At 43.9% G+C, this 20,501-nt stretch overlaps 1 protein-coding gene across 2 annotated transcripts in view; it reads right to left on the bottom strand.

Annotated features, from left to right (window-relative positions):
* Positions 1-1,248: 1,248 nt before the first annotated feature.
* PIK3AP1 (phosphoinositide-3-kinase adaptor protein 1) overlaps positions 1,249-20,501 on the bottom strand; it is a 196,194-nt gene continuing 176,941 nt past the window's right edge. For both annotated transcript variants that reach the window (XM_077454361.1, XM_077454360.1), the window contains exons 15-17: positions 16,226-16,296; positions 7,473-7,591; positions 1,249-1,858 (exon numbers count right to left, since the gene is read on the bottom strand). In XM_077454361.1, the coding sequence (XP_077310487.1) occupies positions 1,792-1,858; positions 7,473-7,591; positions 16,226-16,296 (257 nt within the window). In that variant the 3' untranslated portion in view covers positions 1,249-1,791. The remainder of the gene's footprint in view (positions 1,859-7,472; positions 7,592-16,225; positions 16,297-20,501) is intronic.

Below are 20,501 nucleotides of genomic sequence, written 5' to 3'. Positions count from 1 at the left end.
TTTTTGATATATATTTTTATATATTTTTTCATATATTTGTTTGGACATTCTAGCTTTAATTATCATATACAGCAAAGAGTGTTTAAATGTATTTATTTGTTTGCACAGTCTAATGTATGCACTGATTACATTGGTCACATTGTAATGTGGTAAAAACAAATAAGCGCTACACTGTTTTTCACAAAATTTATTATGCCACATTTGTACACCTAGATGTTGTGTTAGCTGCTGTTTGTATACCGTCTACACATTTGAATAGCGCAGTGTTTTTGGTTCTTTTTGAAAAAAAACACAAGCATATGTAAACATACTCAAATAATGCCATTAGTACTATAGTGTATGTCACCCATATATACACAAAAATAAAGGTACATACGACATGTCCAGTGATCTCACACTTATTTTATTAATTTTATTGTTGTTTTTTATACTTAAAGTCATTAATTGGTTTTTATCCCCCACGAAAACCAACTCAGCTTATTATTTTGAATGAACATTAAATCTTATTTATATGTGTATTTTTTGTACCTTATATTAATATTGTAACAATTTGTATTTTTTATCTATTAACGTGCTTGAATAATTTAGTTTAGAAGTGTTGTTTGGTGCCAATTTTTTTTTGCTATATGGCAACATTTCACATTAAAATGCTGCTTGTATTAAATTAACATTTTCCCCACACAGCACTAGTTAGATATAAATAGAGCACATCTAGTTTTTCTGTAATAGCTTGAGAAAGGAGCATGCATACCTCCCACCACCAGGGTGCTCTCGTTTTGAAACGAGTTGCGAGTAAGCTAGTGACAGCCTCCTGACCAGCGATGTGGTCCAAGGGGCATTCCAGCCCTCCGTTTCAGCTCTCCTCCACCACACCACCATCTTGCCGGCCATGGGAGTACACAGAGTGGCCAGAAACGGCTTCCCATGTGGACCAGTGCCATGGATGTCTCATTGGGCGATTCGCCACAGTTGTTCCTTTAATTTCCATTTCAGATGTGAGTTTATTATGTGATTTACCCATATAAAATGTAACAGTCTGCACTCAGAGGCGCCTGCATTCCTTTCTTTTTTGCAAATTACAAGCTTATTATTATCTATAAGAATCTGTTTGTAGATCGCCATTACTACACATTTCTAAAGGTACCTTTGTTGTAATTTTTGTGATAATGGTAAATCTCCTCTTTAACACGATTTCTAATTAATGTACACAAGGAAGGTAACATGATATACAAAACACATGCCAGGATATTACTATTGATTTACTTTAATGGTGCTTAAAATAGTGCTAAAGTCACAATAGGTAATATAATTTGTACAGAAGGTACCAGTATTCAATATATGAATAAGAGCAAAATTATACAAACACAGCAATATTGTATAATCAGGTGATAACTGGTAAGTCTGCATGTATCTGGTTTCAGTTTCTAAACAGTTCTTCTAGACCCTTTTAGGGTTCATGTTGGCTGCCATTATTATCATCATGATAGGTGATGTTATTAATTGCAAGCTGACGGATGTCACATTCAGGCTGTCTGGTGCTATGTTAATTTCCAGGCTGGTTAATGGTAAAAATAAAAGAATCTTTAAAGAGGTACTTGAGTCCACTGTTATAGTCTGTGATAGCTCAGATTGCTTGGAAAAGGCCAGAAAAATGTATCTTCTTAGTGATGTGTACACGGTCATACAGCTCTTGATTTTGTTAAGTATACTAGAGAAAATTACATTCATCCCAAAACTATGAGGGAACTGTCACTTATAAAAAATATACTGTTTCCTATTCCAGCAGCTGCATCAGTTACTGCCTCTGGGTGGCACAGGAGGTGCTCTGCAACTTTGACCAGGTGAAGAAATCTTGGATCTAGGACACAAAATAAAAAATTGTCACGGAGCTAAATTTTTTCACATTTTTGAACACTTAAACCCACCAGGTACATTTAAAGTTTGTGTTAAGGCAAGAAAAAAATAGGCATTGGATGATATCTCTGCAATACATGCACATTTCCCCCATCTTTTACCCCTTTGATGATCCTGCAAGTACAGAAAAATACCCTGATTTGTCCGAAGTCAAAGCAGCTCTGAATATCTTGTTGTGGTCACACTGCTTTCTCTAAACTAAAATTGCTAGAAAATATGTCAGCCCTTCCCAACTGCCTTTTGCTAAACTGAATAATTCTCATCCCTCTCCACAACATAGTCGCAGGGCTTCTGCTAGAAATCACGGGGCTCCGTACCGCCTACCTGACAGGGACCCCCTTGAAAACATCAAATTATAGTTTTGCTAAAATGCCACGGCCGAGATGATTTGCAGTCATGGCAGAAATTATCCCTCAAACAAGACCCATTCAAGAAAATAGTGCTGCTCTGCAAGTTTCCCACAACCACATGCAAAGATTGCAGTTACTATACACTAGTGCAATGTTAAAGTGGTTGTAAACCCTTACAGACCACTTTGACCTACAGGTAAGCATAGATTAAGGTATTTCTTACCTCTAAGAAATATCTCCTTAACCGCAAGGAGATACTTTCCAAAAAACGGTCCTCGATGTCTACAGCGTGCTCCACAAGTGAATGACGGCTCCCACGCGCATGCGCCGGAGTGAAGTCCGGCCAGTCACAGCACTGGAGCCGCGATAAATCCGGAAGTCACGGTGGCGACAGAGGAGGTGGCCGAGGACCGCTGCGGGGGCTTCGATCTCAGGTGAGTAATACATAATGAGCTAGTATGCTATGCATACTAGCTCATTATGACTTTGCCTTGCAGGGTGTCATTTTATTTTCCGACTTTACTTCCTCTTTAAAGCAGCCAGTAAAGAGAGCAGTCAGCAATCCAAATCTGACTGCTCTTCAGAGAGCAAACCATGTTTGAATGGGTACTTCTTTTTTTTTATTCTTTTTTTTTTATTTGAATTTTTTTAGAATTTTCTTTAGAATTTTTTAATTACCCTGTTGAGGGGCTCTGGTGAAATATCAAGGGTCTAAACAGACCCCTAGTGTCTCACATTTAAAGGATTAGTTCACCTTTTCAGGCAGGATTTCAGTTTTCATAATAAATAGAAGCATTTTCCAATGACATTTGTGGCCCAGCCATCCCAATGTGCTTTTCTCTCACCTCATCCACAGGAGGTGTAAAATCCATTTGTTGTCCGTTTAGTTTTTTTTTTTGTTTTTTTTAGATTCCATCACTTCCTGTAGATTGGCTCTGAGCATTCATTTCCTGTAGGCCATATATTATCAATTACTCTGTATCCAATCAGGCATACCCCTGCATTACATCAGGGGTGTCTAGTGGGCTACATGTGGTCCCAGGGAGTTAAGCATGCAGCCTGAGCCCATCTGAAGGGACCCTGGTGAAGACAGGCAAATGCATGTGTGGGGAAATGCCGGGGATGCTGTGAAAACCTAGTTGATGGGTGAAGGTGTGCTAATCATATCAGCTGGTAAACTTCTTCCTGTGTCTTACTGGTTTCTCTGTCTCTGTCTGTATACCAGGGAGTCTCTGAAGCTTTCTGAGAAATATAGCAAGGGCTAAGGTAAGGCTTTGTTCTCAAAATCAAAGAAAGCTTGTATTTTTCTGCAACCGAGGTACATTATTGGTATATTGGTACATAAGGGAGCTTGATTTTAGAAAAAAATAAGGTGAACTTACATACCTCCCAACCGTCCCGGATTGCACGGGACCTTCCCGTGATTGCAGGAAAGTCCCGCAATCCCACAGATCTTGGCTGGAGTCCAGTATTGGAAAAAGTTCCAGCACTGAGCTCACACACTGCAACGAGGATTCCTGTGAGCAGAGCATCGTCCTAGCAACTAATGACACAGTTTGTAGGCCATCTCCTAGCTCCGCCCCCGCCTCCGACTTTCTGCCTCCCTCAATCCCATGGCAGCACAGTGAACTATGCAGGTGCACACAGGATGAAACAAAACTGGTTACAATGGAACTACAAGTCCCAGCAGTCTGTGTATCTGTCTTTTTATACAGGAAGTACAAGTCCCAGCAGTCTATGCATATCTAGGAATATAGAGGGTATAGGGGGGTCTGGTATTATCTAGGAGTAGAGGGGGGGGGGGGGTCTGGGGTTATCTAGGAGTATAGATGGGTCTGGTATTATCTAGGAGTATAGGCGGGGGTCTGGTATTATCTTTGGGGGGGAGGTCTGCTGTTATCTAGGAGTATAGATGGGTCTGGTATTATCTAGGAGTATAGGGGGGGGGTCTAGTATTGTCTAGGAGTATAGGCGGGGTCTGGTGTTATCTAGGAGTATATGGGGTATGTGTTAGTGAGACTCTTGCTTGAGCAACAGCAATCAAAGCATATTTTATAGGTACAATGAAGGTTTTGATTTCGACATGCCTCTTTAGCCCCTACCACTGTGAACAGTTTGGTCGCACCCATTTTTTGCCGCGGTGTGCATAACATGCTGTAGGTCACCATCTCCCTAAAATGTCCCTCATTCTCAAGTTGAGAGGTATGAACTTAGCATTTAAGACAGAGAAAGGGATTGAAGATAAAGATTTATCAGTCCCTTTTTCTGCAGCCCCACCTGCACTGGGCAGTAAATGAATGGAAAGCAGTCTAATGCTTCCTATTCATTCACAAACTGAATAATAGTAAACACAGTTTACTATGCTTTAGTGATGAATGACACAGGCACAACTGGTACCGATCGCTCACTGTGTTCATTCATGAAAGGAAAGGAACGATAAATATGACATTCTTACCTTTCACGCTCGCCCACTTTCCATCCTGAAACAATGCTCCCATGTGCCTGCCGCAGCTGCCGGTGGGAGAGAAGGGAAGGGACACAGAGGGGGGCCCGAAAGCAGGGGGGTGGGAAAGCAGATACCAACCCCCCTTCAGTGCAGCAAGAGAGAGGGAGCAGAGGAAAAGGATCGGCAAGTGCCCAGGCCCCCCTTTGGAACTGTACAGGAGGGCCAGTGTTATGTCAAAATCGTCAATTCATCAAGATCTCCAATTACGGCACTTCCAGTGACTGTAAACCATCATTAATGGGAGATTTTGATGACTTTCCTGTATTGACAAAACACTGGCAAGCGTGTACACTCTGATACACGAAGACTTTGCTGTTTTGACAAAACAGCGGGTAACGAGGAAAAAGTTGTTGCAGAAGCGGCCATTTTGTTGTTAGTATCGGAGCGGACTAACAATATCCACTCATGAAACCTTCTCCAGGAGTGTAAAACAACAAGTCGTCGAAATCTCCAATTACTGACAGTTTACGGAAACCGGAAGTGGCATAATTGGATATTTTGAGGAATTGGCTATTTTGACGAAACACCGGCTGCCCTACATAGCTTGAAATAGTTTTGTTGCCTTTAGATAACACAAGCAACAGTAAACAGAGCAGCTTTGATCTTCTGACAGGATCTTAAAAGGTATTTTTCTTCATAAATTTAAACCAAAATCTGTACTGCTACATTTATTTGGTAAAACAAACCCAAATCAATGCATATTATTTATTCTATATATGTGTGCGCACTGCGCTAATGAAAAACACCTGTTTGTGCTGCCACTTAATATTCAATAAACATGCAAATGAGGTGAAAAAAATGTCAATGTAAAAAAGAGAGAGAGACAAATAATTCCAAAGTACAAATCTCTTAACTATTAGCATTGTAAAATGATCAACATAAAACACCCATACATAATGAAAATTGACCGTATGGCATATCCAAAAAAAGTATAAAAAATATATATATGCTCCAACATCAATATGTTAATACAGTCCGACTTGAAGTGATGAAAAGATAGTGAAACAAAATCTCATTGATCCACCAAAATCCTTCACCAAAGTGATGTGTGCCAATTACACTCCCTTAAGAATAAAGCTCACCAGATGCTGTTGCCATTCACTCGTGTGTCTGGCAAATATTGCCTTATTAGATGTTATTGAAAAACCACTTGTACACGCCAATCTCTATCCAGATTAATAAAAACACTCTCCACATGTGGGGATAGAAATTGAGATAGAGCCTTCAATAGTGTAAAAACACCTTAAGATAATCGGTTTATTAAAAGTAATGCACTTACATCATAAAATTGCCGTGTTAAATTCCAAACATGCCAGGCGACTCTGTGTTGCGATCTCCTCATAGCTTCCTTCATACACATGAAGTCACTGTCTCAGCATTGCCGTGTAGCCACACTCCCACGCATTTCATCACTTCGAACTTTGTCACAGGGGGTGGCGACACGGCACAGCAACGAAGCTTATCCACTTGCCGCCTGCCATATAGCAAAATGACATCGGCAAAGCAGTTGCAATATCCTGACCGGACGTCATATGATGTGGTCCGGTAACAGGCCGCTGCGTGCCCCTGAGGGAACGCATCATGGCGATAATTGTTGTAGGGTACCAGTTTGACACAAGGCAACTCTGATCTAGGTAAAGAATCTCTGATGGAGACTCTTTACCACGTGATCAGCCATGTCCAATCACAGCTAATCACGATGTAAACAGGAAGAGACTTTTATTGGCTTTTCCTCACTCGCGTCTGACAGACGTAAGTAGAGGAGAACCGATTAGCTGCTCCTCCGACGGGGGGGGGGTGGGGGGGGCTGTGCTGATTGCTTATCAGCACAGCCCTCCCTCGGATGCCCGCCCAGGACCACCAGGGATGACCACCAGGTATGGCATTGTAAAAAAATAGAATCACGCTACCCTAAGAATATAACATGAAAAATGACATATATAAACCACCTATCATTCAAATCATATAAATGAATCCTATGTGTATCATAACAGTAGCGAAAAACTATAATAAGGATCAAAAGAATGATGAATGATGAAGAAGAACACATGGTGAGAGTGCCACGTATAATCATGTGATGGTTTGATTGGCCGGGAGGTGGTTGCCAAGTATCGTTATATGTGCTGTCTTTTGGAGCCAATCTGTGATTCATTACATGCATTCCTTGACACTCTGTTATGGGGGATCATGGTTATTTGGTAAGAGTTAATTTCTGTTAGTTTGGTGGTGGTTTGGTGCCATTGGCTTACACTGCTGTCAATCAAATCCAAATGACGAGGCCACCGGGGGGGGGGGGGCGGGACCGAGACATACACTCTATGTCTATGGACGTAGAGTGTATGAGATGGGAGCGCACCCGCAAGGTAACCCCCTCGGGAGAGAGCTTGCTGAGGGGGTTATCTATTGCTGGGAGGAGCCGAGACAGCCGCCATGGGACCCCAAAACAGCAGGATTGGGGCCACTCTGTGCAAAACGAACTGCACAGTGGAGGCAAGTATAACATGTTTGTTATTTAAAAAAAAAACAAAAAAAAAAAAACCTATACAACCACTTTAATTTTACTGGCTGTACACCTGTTTTAGGTCTGTGACTCAAAAAGTCTTTCAGCTAAAGATAGACATGCAGGCTAGCATTTTTAAAATCAGCAATGGCAGCCTCTTTAGTTCTTTCAGTACAGGTCTTTTTATATTACACAGCTTTACCTTCTAGTACTGTTGTTTTGTATCCTTGGTGGCCTTGGAGGAGGTCTTTCTTCTAGCAGGGAGGCATGCCGAGGACTGTATCTTGGACGCTCCTCTGGTAACTCATCTGGTAACTCCTCCTACAATATCAAACATAATACCATTTAATTACATTTCTCCTTTTATCAGCTCACAGAACTCAGAATAATGATTCCTGGTTGGTTAGAAAGAGATTTTGTGCAAAATGGTTTAAAAAGTGTTTATTTCTTGGAGTCTATTGAGGGTTATACTGTTGCCTACTAGAGAATTACTCTAGATACTGGCAAACAAATAAGTGTAGGCCAGTCCAGGATAGCCCCTCTGGCTATCATCTTGCCTCTGTGTTTATGATCATGCACGGCACATGCTTTTCTGCCCAGATTCTTGTTCCAGGCAGACAGGATACTGTTATGCAGCAGTTTAGAATGAAACTGAGCATAGGGAACTGCTTCGAATGAAGCTACCATCTTCCCCAGCAGCCTCATACAAAGGCGAATAGAAGAACCCTTCTTTGCCCTGACTACCAGAATCAGTTCTTTTATGGCACTGATGTTTGATTGGGGGTAAACATACCCTCTTCTGGGCTGTATCTATGACCAGACACAAATACTGTAGTCTTCTTACTGGCTTTAAAGAAGACTTCTCCAAGTTGAGGACCCAACCTAGGTACTCCAGGTAGTTTACTGTGGTGACCAAGTTTTGGTCCAAGCGGGCTACCGACCGGTCTATTAAGAGCAGGTCATCTAGGTATGCTATTACTGTTATATCTTGGGCCCTTAATCTGGCCAGAGGATGGGCCAAGATTTTTGTAAACGCCCGAGGTGTAGTAGCTAGCCCGAAAAAGGCAGAGCTACAAACTGAAAGTGGTGTTTTTCTACTTCGAAACGCAGGTACTTTTGATGAGCAGGGAAAATAGGTACATGCAGGTACGCATCCTTGATATCTATTGACGCCAGAAGTTCTCCTCCTTGTAGGATTTAGACTACCGATCGGGTCGATTCCGTGTGAAAGCCATACCTTTAGGAATTGGTTTAGATCCTTGAGATCTAGAATGGGTCTGGCATCCCCATTTGGCTTTGGTACCGTGAAAAGGTTTGAATAAAAAACAATCCCTGCTCTTGCGTGGGAACTACCACAATAACTTTTTGTGACAATAGTCGCTCCAATGCTAGAAAGAGAGACTTCTTTTTCTCTGGGTCTCTGGGTACATTGATCTGAGGAAACAAGGAGAGGGGAATTCTCGGAACTCTAGTTTGTAACCTAGAGTTATTGTGGAGACCACCCATCTGTCCTGAAAGTCCTCCTGCCAGAGTCTTGAGAACTGTAGCAGTCTTCCCACTACCCGAGCGAGCCCCTTCATAAAGAGTCTTTAGCGTTTTGTCTTGTAGACTTCCTCCTCCAGGACTTCTTTTTAGACATGTGCATTCGTTTTCGTCCGAATGCATTTTCGTCCGAATTTCAGCTATTTTCGTTTTCGTTTTGACAAACGATAACGAAAGCACAAAATCCGAAAAACGAAAGATCCGACATAAATAAATGCTTTATTTTCGTTTTCATTGTTACAACAGTTCGATATAGAATAGGAGATTCGACATGACTCTGACGATAACAATCTGTCTATAGAACCTGTGGTCGAATGTGCCTAACCTTACCTCTATTAGTCCAAGATTATATAGAGAAAATATTCGACAGAGAAAAAAGATTTGACAGAGAGAAAAGATTCTGCAAGTTACTGTCCTAAAAAGTGTTTGGGGACCCGGGTCCTGCCCCAGGGGACATGTATCAATGCAAAAAAAAGTTTTAAAAACGGCCGTTTTTTCGGGAGCAGTGATTTTAATAATGATTAAAGTGAAACAATAAAAGTGTAATATTCCTTTAAATTTCGTAGGGGGGGGGTTGTCTATAGTATGCCTGTGAAGGGGCGCATGTTTCCCGTGCTTAGAATTGTCCCTGCACAAAGTGTCATTTATGCAGGAAAAAAAGTCCTTTAAAATCACTCGCAGCTATAATGAATTGTCGGCTCCCGTAATACAGAGAACACTCATTGAAAGTCATTGATAAAAAAATAAATAAAAAAATAAAAAAAAAAGCGTGGGGGTCCCCCAAATTCAATTTCCAGGCCCTTCAGGTCTGGTATGGATATTAAGGGGAACCCTGCCTCAAATTTAAGAAAAAATTTGACGTGGGGTTCCCCCTAAATATCCATAACCAGACCCTTCAGGTCTGGTATGGATATTAAGGGGAACCCCGCATCAAATTTAAAAAAAATTTGACATGGGGTTCCCCCTAAAAATCCATACCAGACCCTTTATCCGAGCACGCAACCTGGCAGGCCGCAGGAAAAGAGGGGGGGACGAGAGAGCGGCCCCCCCTCCCTCCTGAACCGTACCAGGCCACATGCCCTCAACATTGGGAGGATGCTTTGGGGGTCCGTGACCCCTCAAAGCACCTTGTCCCCATGTTGATGAGGACAAGGGCCTCATCCCCACAACCCTGGCCGGTGGTTGTGGAGGTCTGCGGGCGGGGGGCTTATCAGAATCTGGAAGCCCCCTTTAACAAGGGGACCCCCAGATCCCGGCCCCCCCCCTGTTTGAAATGGTAAGGGGGTACAAAAGTACCCCTACCATTTCACAAAGAAAGTGTAAAAAATGTTTAAATAAAACAAACACACTTTTGAAAAATTCCTTTATTAAAAATAAAAAAAAGATTCCAGCGGCGGTAATCCACTCTTGATATCCAGCGACGGACGGTCAGCTCTCCATCGATGTCTAATGTCATCCAGCGCAGCGCAGCATCCTTCTTCTGTCTCCGTGGAGGAGACACTACAGACATTCCGGCGGCTTGACGTTTCTTATATAGGGTGGGCGGGGCCACCCGTCACCTGACCCCGCCCCCCTCTGACGCAAGGGGAAACCCGGGGTTCCCTGTGACGTAGGGGTGACCCGCACCCCTCTGATGTAACACAGGCAGGTTTCCGTTACATCAGAGGGGGGCGGGGTCACCCATACGTCACGGGGAACCCCGGGTTTCCCCTTGCGTCAGAGGGGGGCGGGGTCAGGTGACGGGTGGCCCCGCCCTCCGTATATAAGAAACGTCAGCGCCGGAATGCCTCCAGTGTCTCCGTGGAGGAGACAGAAGAAGGATGCTGCGCTGCGCTGGATGACATTAGACATCGATGGAGAGCTGACCGTCCGTCGCTGGATAGCAAGAGTGGATTACCGCCGCTGGAATCTTTTTTTATTTTTAATAAAGGAATTTTTAAAAAGTGTGTTTGTTTTATTTAAACATTTTTTACACTTTCTTTGTGAAATGGTAGGGGTACTTTTGTACCCCCTTACCATTTCAAACAGGGGGGGGCCGGGATCTGGGGGTCCCCTTGTTAAAGGGGGCTTCCAGATTCTGATAAGCCCCCCGCCCGCAGACCTCCACAACCACCGGCCAGGGTTGTGGGGATGAGGCCCTTGTCCTCATCAACATGGGGACAAGGTGCTTTGAGGGGTCACGGACCCCCAAAGCATCCTCCCAATGTTGAGGGCATGTGGCCTGGTACGGTTCAGGAGGGAGGGGGGGCCGCTTTCTCGTCCCCCCCTCTTTTCCTGCGGCCTGCCAGGTTGCGTGCTCGGATAAAGGGTCTGGTATGGATTTTTAGGGGGAACCCCACGTCAATTTTTTTTTTAATTTGACGCGGGGTTCCCCTTAATATCCATACCAGACCTGAAGGGTCTGGTTATGGATATTTAGGGGGAACCCCACTTCAAATTTTTTCTTAAATTTGAGGCAGGGTTCTCCTTAATATCCATACCAGACCTGAAGGGCCTGGTAATTGAATTTGGGGGACCCCCACGCTTTTTTTTTTATTTATTTATTTATTTATTTTTTTATCAATGACTTTCAATGAGTGTTCTCTGTATTACGGGAGCCGACAATTCATTATAGCTGCGAGTGATTTTAAAGGACTTTTTTTCCTGCATAAATGACACTTTGTGCAGGGACAATTCTAAGCACGGGAAACATGCGCCCCTTCACAGGCATACTATAGACAACCCCCCCCTACGAAATTTAAAGGAATATTACACTTTTATTGTTTCACTTTAATCATTATTAAAATCACTGCTCCCGAAAAAACGTCCGTTTTTAAAACTTTTTTTTGCATTGATACATGTCCCCTGGGGCAGGACCCGGGTCCCCAAACACTTTTTAGGACAGTAACTTGCAAATTAGCCTTTAAAATTAGCACTTTAGATTTTGAACGTTGGAGTCCCATAGACTTTAATAGGGTTCTAAAGTATGCTATATAGTTAGCTCCGTCGAATCTTCTTTATACATTCGACAGACACCATAAGCCTTCCAAGACAGATTCGACCGTAATTCATGTGGATTTTCGGACGAATGCAATTTTTGAACGAAAAACGAAATAAATAAAAACGAATTTCGGGAGTAACTAAATAAATTAAGTTTTCAGACGAAAACGAAATTCCGAAACGAAATATTTTACTCTGCACATGTCTACTTCTTTTGTCGCTGGGGTTGACTGAGATTTAGTTCTTTAGCCTGAGGAGGAGGCTGTTGTGACTACCTGGAGGCTGATGCTCCTGACACTGGGGAAAGAGCACGTTTGAAAGAGAGACGTTTACTCCTCTTTTTAGCCGGCAAGAAGCTGCTTTCTCACTAGAGATCTTTTGCATATAATTGTCCAAATCCTCTCTGAACAGCCTTGCACCATGAAAGGGGGATCCAGACAGAACCTTCTAACATGGTGATCGGGCTGACCAATTTTTCAACCATAAGATTCTACGCATATGCACCAAACCAAGCGTAAGGCGAGAGGTCTGGATGATAGAATCTCTAATTGCATCAACAGCAAAACACAAAGTCACTGGTAGGTTGGCCAAACTCCGGGCTTGCTGTTCAGGCAAAACCTTGAGGACCTGTTTAACATGGTCTCTCAAGTACTGACAAACTCCGATTGCTGCCACTGTAGGCTGAACCTGCCAAGGAGAAAACAGTTTTTTAGCAGGAATTCCAATTTTTTATCAGTTTGATCCCTAAGCATCTGAGCGTTGTCAACAGGACAAGTCAGACTTTTATTGATGGAGGATATGGTGGCGTCAAACGCTGGTATACCTCCCAATTTTTCCTTCATAGGATAAAGTGTTGAAAACTTTTAGGAGGGAAAAAAAATGTTTATCTGGGTAATCCCACTCAGAATAATAAGCTTTTCCAGTAAACTATGAACAGGAAAGGTATGTGCAGTTTGAGGAGGCTTCAGTGAACCCAAACAAGAGGAACTGACTCAGATACAGACAACTTAAATGTGGAGCGGACCAATCCAGCAAGAATTTGCACCAACACCTTCGCATCCTGAGAAGCTGCAGAGGGCCCTTCTCCACTTGATTCCTCAAAAGAGGAATCATCAGTCTCATCCCGATCCTCTGAGGGTGATTCCACTCCTTTTTCCCCCAGAGTTTGAGGGTCCAGGGTGGTAGAGGGGGACCTAGTGCGTTTTCTTCCACTGAGTGAAGATGCGATTAAGGCCACTAATCTTTACTCTAATCCATTTATGGCTGAGGAAAAAACCTCCTGCGTAATGTATACAGGGGCTGAGGTGCCAGAAGCAGATGCAGCCCCTGACTCTGATGGCTCACCCTAGCCAGCTTCCCCAGGTCCTTCAGGGGGGGAAGGTGCTGCAGAGGGGGGGGGGTCCTCAGAGCCTGAGGGAGAACCCTTTGAGCCCCTGTTTTTCAGGGTATTTGTACCTCTTCTGCCCATAGTGCTAAGCAACAAAAGTAGAGGTACCACAAAAAAAGGCACTGACTGCTGGGCAATGTAGTTCAGCAACTACCACTGCTACCAAGACCCAGTCTGACGCAAGGGGAAAGCCGGGCTTCCCCAGAGACGTACGGGTGAACCCGCCCCCCCTCTGATGTAACGCAGGTTTCCGTTAAAGGGGGCGGGGTCACCTGCATGTCACTGGGGAAGCCCGGCTTTCCCCTTGCGTCAGAGGGGGCGGGGTCAGGTGACAGGTGGCCCTGCCCTCCTCAGCTAAGAAGTGTCAGGCTGCCAGGATTCCTGCAGTGTCTCTGGTGGAGACAGGATGGATGCACTGCGCTAGAGGGAGAGATCACCCATCGCTGGATCAGATCACCCATCGCTGGACCCCGGAGAGATGATCATCCATTGCTGGATAGCAAGAGTGGATTACCACCGCTGGAATATTTTTTTTATTTTTAATAAAGGACTTTTCCCAACAGTGTGTGTGTGTGTTTTTTTTACACTTTCTTTGTGAAATGGTAGGGGTACTTTTGTACCCCCTTACCATTTCAAACAGTGGGGGCGGGATCTGGGGGTCCTCTTGTTAAAGGGGGCTTCCAGATTCTGATAAGCCCCCCACCCGCAGACCCCCACAACCACCGGCCCTTGTCCTCATCAACATGGGGACAAGGTGCTTTGGGGGGGACCCCAAAGCATCTTCCCAATGTTGAGGGCATGTGGCCTGGTACGGTTCAGGAGGGGGGTGCTCTCTCTCGTCCCCCCCTCTTTTCCTGCGGCCGGCCAGGTTGCGTGCTCGGATAAAGGGTCTGGTATGGATTTTTGGGGGGAACTCCACGCCATTTTTTTTTAATTTGGCGTGGAGTTTCCCTTAAAATGCATACCAGACCTGAAGGGTCTGGTATGGATATTTGGGGGGAACCCCACGTCATTTTTTTTAACTTGACGCGGGGTTCCCCTTAATATCCATACCTGACCTGAAGGGCCTGATAACTGAATTTGGGGGAACCCCACGCTTTTTTTTTTATCAATGACTTTCAATGATTGTTATCTGTATTATGGGGAGCCGACAATTCATTATAGCCGCAAGTGCTTTTAAATTACTTTTTTTCCTGCAGAAATGACACTTTGTGCAGGGACAGTTCTAAGCAAGGGAAACATGCGCCCCTTTACAGGCATACTATAGACAACCCCCGGGTACGAAATTTAAAGGAATATTACACTTTTATTGTTTCAATTTAAGCATTATTAAAATCGCTGCTCCCGAAAAAACTTCCGTTTTTAAAACTTTTTTTTGCATTGATACATGTCCCCTGGGGCAGGACCCTGGTCCCCAAACACTTTTTATGACAATAACTTGCATATAAGCATTTAAAATTAGCACTTTAGATTTCTCCCATAGACTTGTACAGGGTGTTCTGCAGCTTTTCGAATTTACCGTGAACACCCCAAATTGTTCGCTGTTCTGTGAACAGGCGAACAGGCGATGTTTGAGTCGAACATGAGCTTGACTCGAACTCGAAGCTCATGCCTATTAAGGAGTCTCCCTTACCTTATCCAGCTGCAGGGTTCTGTGTAACAGACCCAATCTTCACCTCTCATGGTGGGCTCCATTTAGAAAAAACCTTCAGAGACTGGGAGCCCCTTTTTGTATAGTGGGATCCACAGTTCTGGGCCTGTAAAGCACCCCGCCAGGGATATGGCTGAAAAAAAAACACATACTGGATCCTGGGGTCCTGCTCTCTAAAAAGAGAAGCATTACAGATAAAACCTAGTTTCTTTGGACACGACGCCTGGGTACCATCCAATTTGGCCTGGAAAGGACACTTTGAATGGATCCGGTTGCATGGCTTGCCCCAGTGTAGTATATTCCAGTGGAGCTCAGCACAGCACATCTTTACTCGTGACCAACACTTAAGACACTGGCGAAAAAACTGAGGTACTGCCAGTAAGGGGAGGGGTTATATAGGGGGTTGAACTTCCTGTCTAGGGTTTGCCAGTGTCCAATCACCTAGTGATACCTTATATAACACATCAGTGATTACTGAGACTCTGTGTCTCGTGATGTTCGAGAAAGAAATACCGTATTTATCGGCGTATAACACGCACTTTTTTTCCCTTAAAATCGGGGGTGCGTGTTATACGCCGATCCCCCCCGCCGATCTGCGCTGTCTGTGGAGCGCCGCCGACATTTACCAAGCTGAGCCGAGTGTACTGTGTACTCGGCTCCGCTCTCAGTCACGCCCAGTCCCGCCTCCTAGCCTTTACGTCCCGCCATTGGCCCGGTGTTGTGTCCATCACAGGAGCCAGGACAAGGGGCGGGATGGGGCCGTTACTGCGAGTAGAGCCGAGTACCCTCGGCTCGGTCTATGTCGGCGGCGGGAGGAGCTGAAGATCTCGACGGCGGCAGCGGGAGGAGCTGAAGATCTCGGCGGCGGCGGCGGGAGGAGCCGAAGATCTCGGCGGTGGCGGCGGCGGTAAATTTAAAACTAACCATACTGCAATTTTGGGAAAGGCTGCAGGGGGACAGTGTAGGGATGCAGAGGGACAGTGTAGGGCTGCAGGGGGACAGTGTAAGCCTGCAGGGGAACAGTGTAGGGCTGCAGGGGGACAGTGTAGGGCTGCAGGGGGACAGTGGAAGGCTGCAGGGGGACAGTGGAAGGCTGCAGGAGAACAGTGTAGGGCTGCAGGGGGACAGTGGAAGGCTACATTGATGGGCATTTAAAATGTAAGGTTTTTTCCTTAAACTTCCCTCCTAAACTTGGGGTGGGTGTTATACGCCAGCGCGTGTTATACGCCGATAAATACGGTACATGTTTCCCATTTTCACTGATATATTTAACATTGCTGTAAACAGACATTAAACATTATTTGCCAGTGTAGTCTGGAATGCAGTGGATTTTTTACTGATGATTGAATGAAGGCAACGATTACTGTGTCACTCATTGAAACACACATGCAATTACCTCATTATCTCCTTCCCTTCCACTACTCAGGCTTAGTGTACTTCGAGTGCTGGATCGGTTACTGTTGCTGCCTGTATTAGAAAACACACACAAAAAAACTGATGTAAGAGATCTTTTCAAGTTTATCTTCATAGGGTAGTAACTGATAAAGTAAAGAAGTCTCAAATGAAATGCCTTTAAAATCGAAATGATTGCTCAGGGTGGCATAGTTAGCTCTTCTTTCATACATTTTAACAAATACAACCCCAAGTCTTTAATATAAATACTAGCAATAAGTTACTGTCTTCACAGTATGTTTGAACATGATTGGTGCCTGTAAGTAATAAAGACAGTTATGCTTAAAAATACAGTATATTATTTAACTACTGATCCAGAGGTAAAAAAAAAAAAAAAAAAATGTATACAATGTGGTCCAATTTGCTCCAACAGAGAAAATATTCCTTCCTGATCCCCAAAGGCAATCAACAACTCCCTAGTTCAACATTCTACAATATCATTTCTTATAAATATAAGTAGCTGTTTATATTTTGATCATTTATAAACAAATCCTGCCTTTTGTGAAAGGCCATTTCACATTATTAACCACTTCCCATCCAGGCCAATTCTGACATTTCTCTCCTACATGTAAAATTCATCATTTTTTTGCTAGAAAATTACATAGAACCCCCAAACATTATATATGTTTTTTTGGCAAAGACCCTAGAGAATACAATGGCGGTTGTTGCAACTTTTTATCTCGCCCGGTATTTGCGCAGCAATTTTTCAAACGCGTTTTTTTCAGAAAAAAAGTTTCATACTTAAAAAAAAAACAGTAAAGTTAGCCCAATTTTTTTGCATAATGTGATAGATGAAGATACGCCGAGTAAATAGATACCCAACATGTCACGCTTCAAAATTGCACGCGCTCGTGGAATGGCGCCAAACTTTGGTATTTAAAAATCCCCATAGGCGACGGTTTAACATTTTTTACTGGTTACATGTTTTTCGTTACAGAGGAGGTCTAGTGCTACAATTATTGCTCTCGCTCTAACGTTCGTGGCGATACCTCCCATGTGTGGTTTGCACACCGTTTTCATATGTGGGCGGGACTTACGAATGCGTTCGCTTTTGCGTACGAGCTCACGGGGACAGGGGCGCTTTAATTTTTATTTTTGATTGTTAATTTTACTTTTTTTTTTTTGTTTGACACTTAAAAAAAAAAAAATTGATTACTTTTATTCCTATTACAAGGAATGTAAACATCCCTTGTAATAGAAATATGGCACGATCGGACCTATTTACAGTGAGATATGGGGTCAATAAGACCCCACATCTCACCTCTAGGCTGGGAAGCCTAAAATAAAAAAAATAAAAAAACGATCCTGGCTTTCTAGCCAAATCGGCGCCGTTATTTTGAATGCAGAGGCCGGGCGTGACGTCATAACATCGCGCCCGGCCTCCGAACGATCATAGAGACTACGGGGACGATCTGGTCCGCCGGAAATCTCTATGGTATTATCCGGGGGCTGGCGGATCCTGTGACCGACTCACCGATGGAAGCGGTGAGTCGGTAGAAGCACCGGAGGGCGGCGCCTCCCGTAGGAACGATCAAGCGGCGGAACAGCCACTATGATCATTCTTATGGTGCAGGGAATCGCCGGCTGAAAACGCCAATATCTGAATGATGTCTGTGGCCTCAGGCATCATTCAGATATAACCACCGAAAGCCGAGGCCGTCCCTGGACGTCCTACCGGTGCGAAGTGGTTAAAACTATTACTGTAAAGCGTGAGAATGGTTAAACCTTTTTCTTTAATTTAATGGTAATAAACTTACCACTACTCATCCATTTTTTCCTTTTACAATGAGCCATTTTTAGAACTTTTTGAATGATTATATATCTCTCTATATTCTCATAACCTGGCATTTATTGCTGATATATAGGTTTATTAGACATAGTATATGGAATATAATATATTATTGCACTTCCATTGGCCCTGGGTGGGCCCATTTGTCGCTGGAGGGATGGGGGGATAATGGGGCGTTTCTCTGACCCCGGGGCTGCGATGCACAGCAGTCTCTTCCCCTCCCCCACCATCCCCTTGCATAGGGGTGGGGGCGGGGTCCTGCCTCCTGTGAATCGTCATCATGATTGTTTGCTCTGCTCAGTGTGTTCAAACACCTTAGCGTGGAGCTATTTTTCCTCTTTTTTTCCACCAATTGGAGCTTTGTGAAGTTGGTGGGGATCCGTATTTTGCTGGGGATATACAGTAAGCTGTCTGGGTTAGCCAGCTCACCATTTCACATGGACCTTACACAAAAGTAGGACTCCAGGCATGTCTACAGCCATAGAATTATACACAAGGTAACTTAGATTTACTTAAACCTTTAATTTACCACGATACGGTGAGTTTGCCTTGTATTCACCCACAGTGGGTATACATTGCACATTCTCTCCGGTTGTAGTCTACTCAATTATTACATTTTACATCATTGCATTAATTGCATACTATTTATTAATTTATCTACAAGTATGGACTTGTTCCACTAATAGTACTTTTATTTTACAAAGTTTTATCTCTATATCCTTGCAGAGCAGTATGGACTGTTAAGCATACATCAGACACATATGGTCATGACATGGTCACCTGGTCTCTACCCAGCTGCTGTCCTTGATCTGGATATTATTCCTCACCTCAGCCCCTGGTGTTCTTTGCATCCCCTGGACATAGGTTGGGCATCACTTTTGGGCCGGATTGTAAGTTAGCCTCCCTTTATTTGAGAGATAGTTCTCCATCTAAAGGTTATCCCATATTTATAGATATCCTTGATTTAATTTCAGAGCATTTTTACTCCTGATGATTGGCATGAGCCATGAAACGTGCGTCGAGTATATATCCAACTGATGCCGAGACAAATTTGGCTTACCATGAGCAATCGCTTATGTTTATTTGTTTTATGAATGGATGAGTGTGTCTACGCATTTGCATTGTTAACCATGTTGTATTCTATTCTGTATAATACCTGTATATTTAAAGAAGTGTATGTAAACAAGTGTATCATAGTTTATTGTGTCCTGTATCCCAGATTGACACATTTCATGATGTGATTTGTATTTTATAAATAAATGTAATTAAAGTATTCATTCAGTGACATGCCTCATTTAAAGTCTCTCCAAATGTTGTATATTTATTAGGGATGGAGGCTTTGCCCCTGCTACAGATAGATTGTGTCGGGTCGCATCACATTGTCAAGAAAGGAACAATGTTGTTGAGAAGTACAAGTCAGGGTTAGGTTATAAAAACAGAATCATTTTCCTAGCATAGTAAGCCACGTATAATGTGAAGAGTTTAGTGTGCTTGGTAGTTACTATTATTATTATTATTATTCAGGATTTATATAGCGCCAACAGTTGCGCAGCGCTTTAGGCCCCTTTCACACGGGGCGGATCAGTAATGATCCGCCCCGTGATGATCCGCTCGCTCAGCGGGGATCGCTCCGTTGTCCCCGCTGAGCCGGCTGCGGACAGGGCGGTCTCCGCACACTGTGCGGGGACCGCCCTGTCAGCTCTCCGCTCTCCTCTATGGGGATCGGACGAGCACGGACCGTGTGTCCGTGTTCATCCGATCCGCTCTGCAGACGGACAGAAAAATAGGATTTTCCTCCGTCTGCAGAATCGGACATTTGCGGAGGCGGACAATAGCGGGTGTCTGCGGATGCTCATCCGCAGACACCCGCTATCCCATAGGGATGAATGGATGTCCGTATTTCATCCGCAAACGGATGGATGAAATACGGACATACCATCCGCATGTGTGAAAGGGGCCTTACAATATGAGGGCAGACAGTACACTTACAATACAAATCAATACAGGAGGGATCAGAGGGCCCTGCTCGTTAGTGCTTACCATCTAGAAGGTAGGGTTAAGTTGAAACAAAAGGTATTAACTGTGGGGGTGGATGAGCTGATGGAGAAAATGAAAATACAGTTAGGTGTGGGTAGGGTAGGCTTCTCTGAAGAGAAGTGTTTTCAGGGATCGCTAGATTATCAGTGCTGCCCAGTAAAAAAACAAGCGGGCGTATAACTCTATTCACGTCAGAGACAACTGCCTGCCAGAAGGTTTGAATATGGGGGCATTCCCGCACAATATGAATGAATGTTCCCACCGACTGCTTGCATTTGGGACAGGTGTCATCCACACCCGGATAAATCCTGGAAAGTCTGAAGGAAGTGTAGTACACTCAATGTAGAAATTTTAATTGCACAAATCGGTCCTTAGCTGAAATCATAAGTGGGAT

The sequence above is a fragment of the Lithobates pipiens genome, unplaced genomic scaffold (genome assembly GCF_037356315.1).
Source record: "Lithobates pipiens isolate NorthernLeopardFrog02 unplaced genomic scaffold, aLitPip1_a1.2 Scaffold_25, whole genome shotgun sequence".
Lineage (NCBI taxonomy): Eukaryota > Metazoa > Chordata > Amphibia > Anura > Ranidae > Lithobates > Lithobates pipiens.
This window is presented reverse-complemented; position numbering and strand designations above follow the sequence as displayed.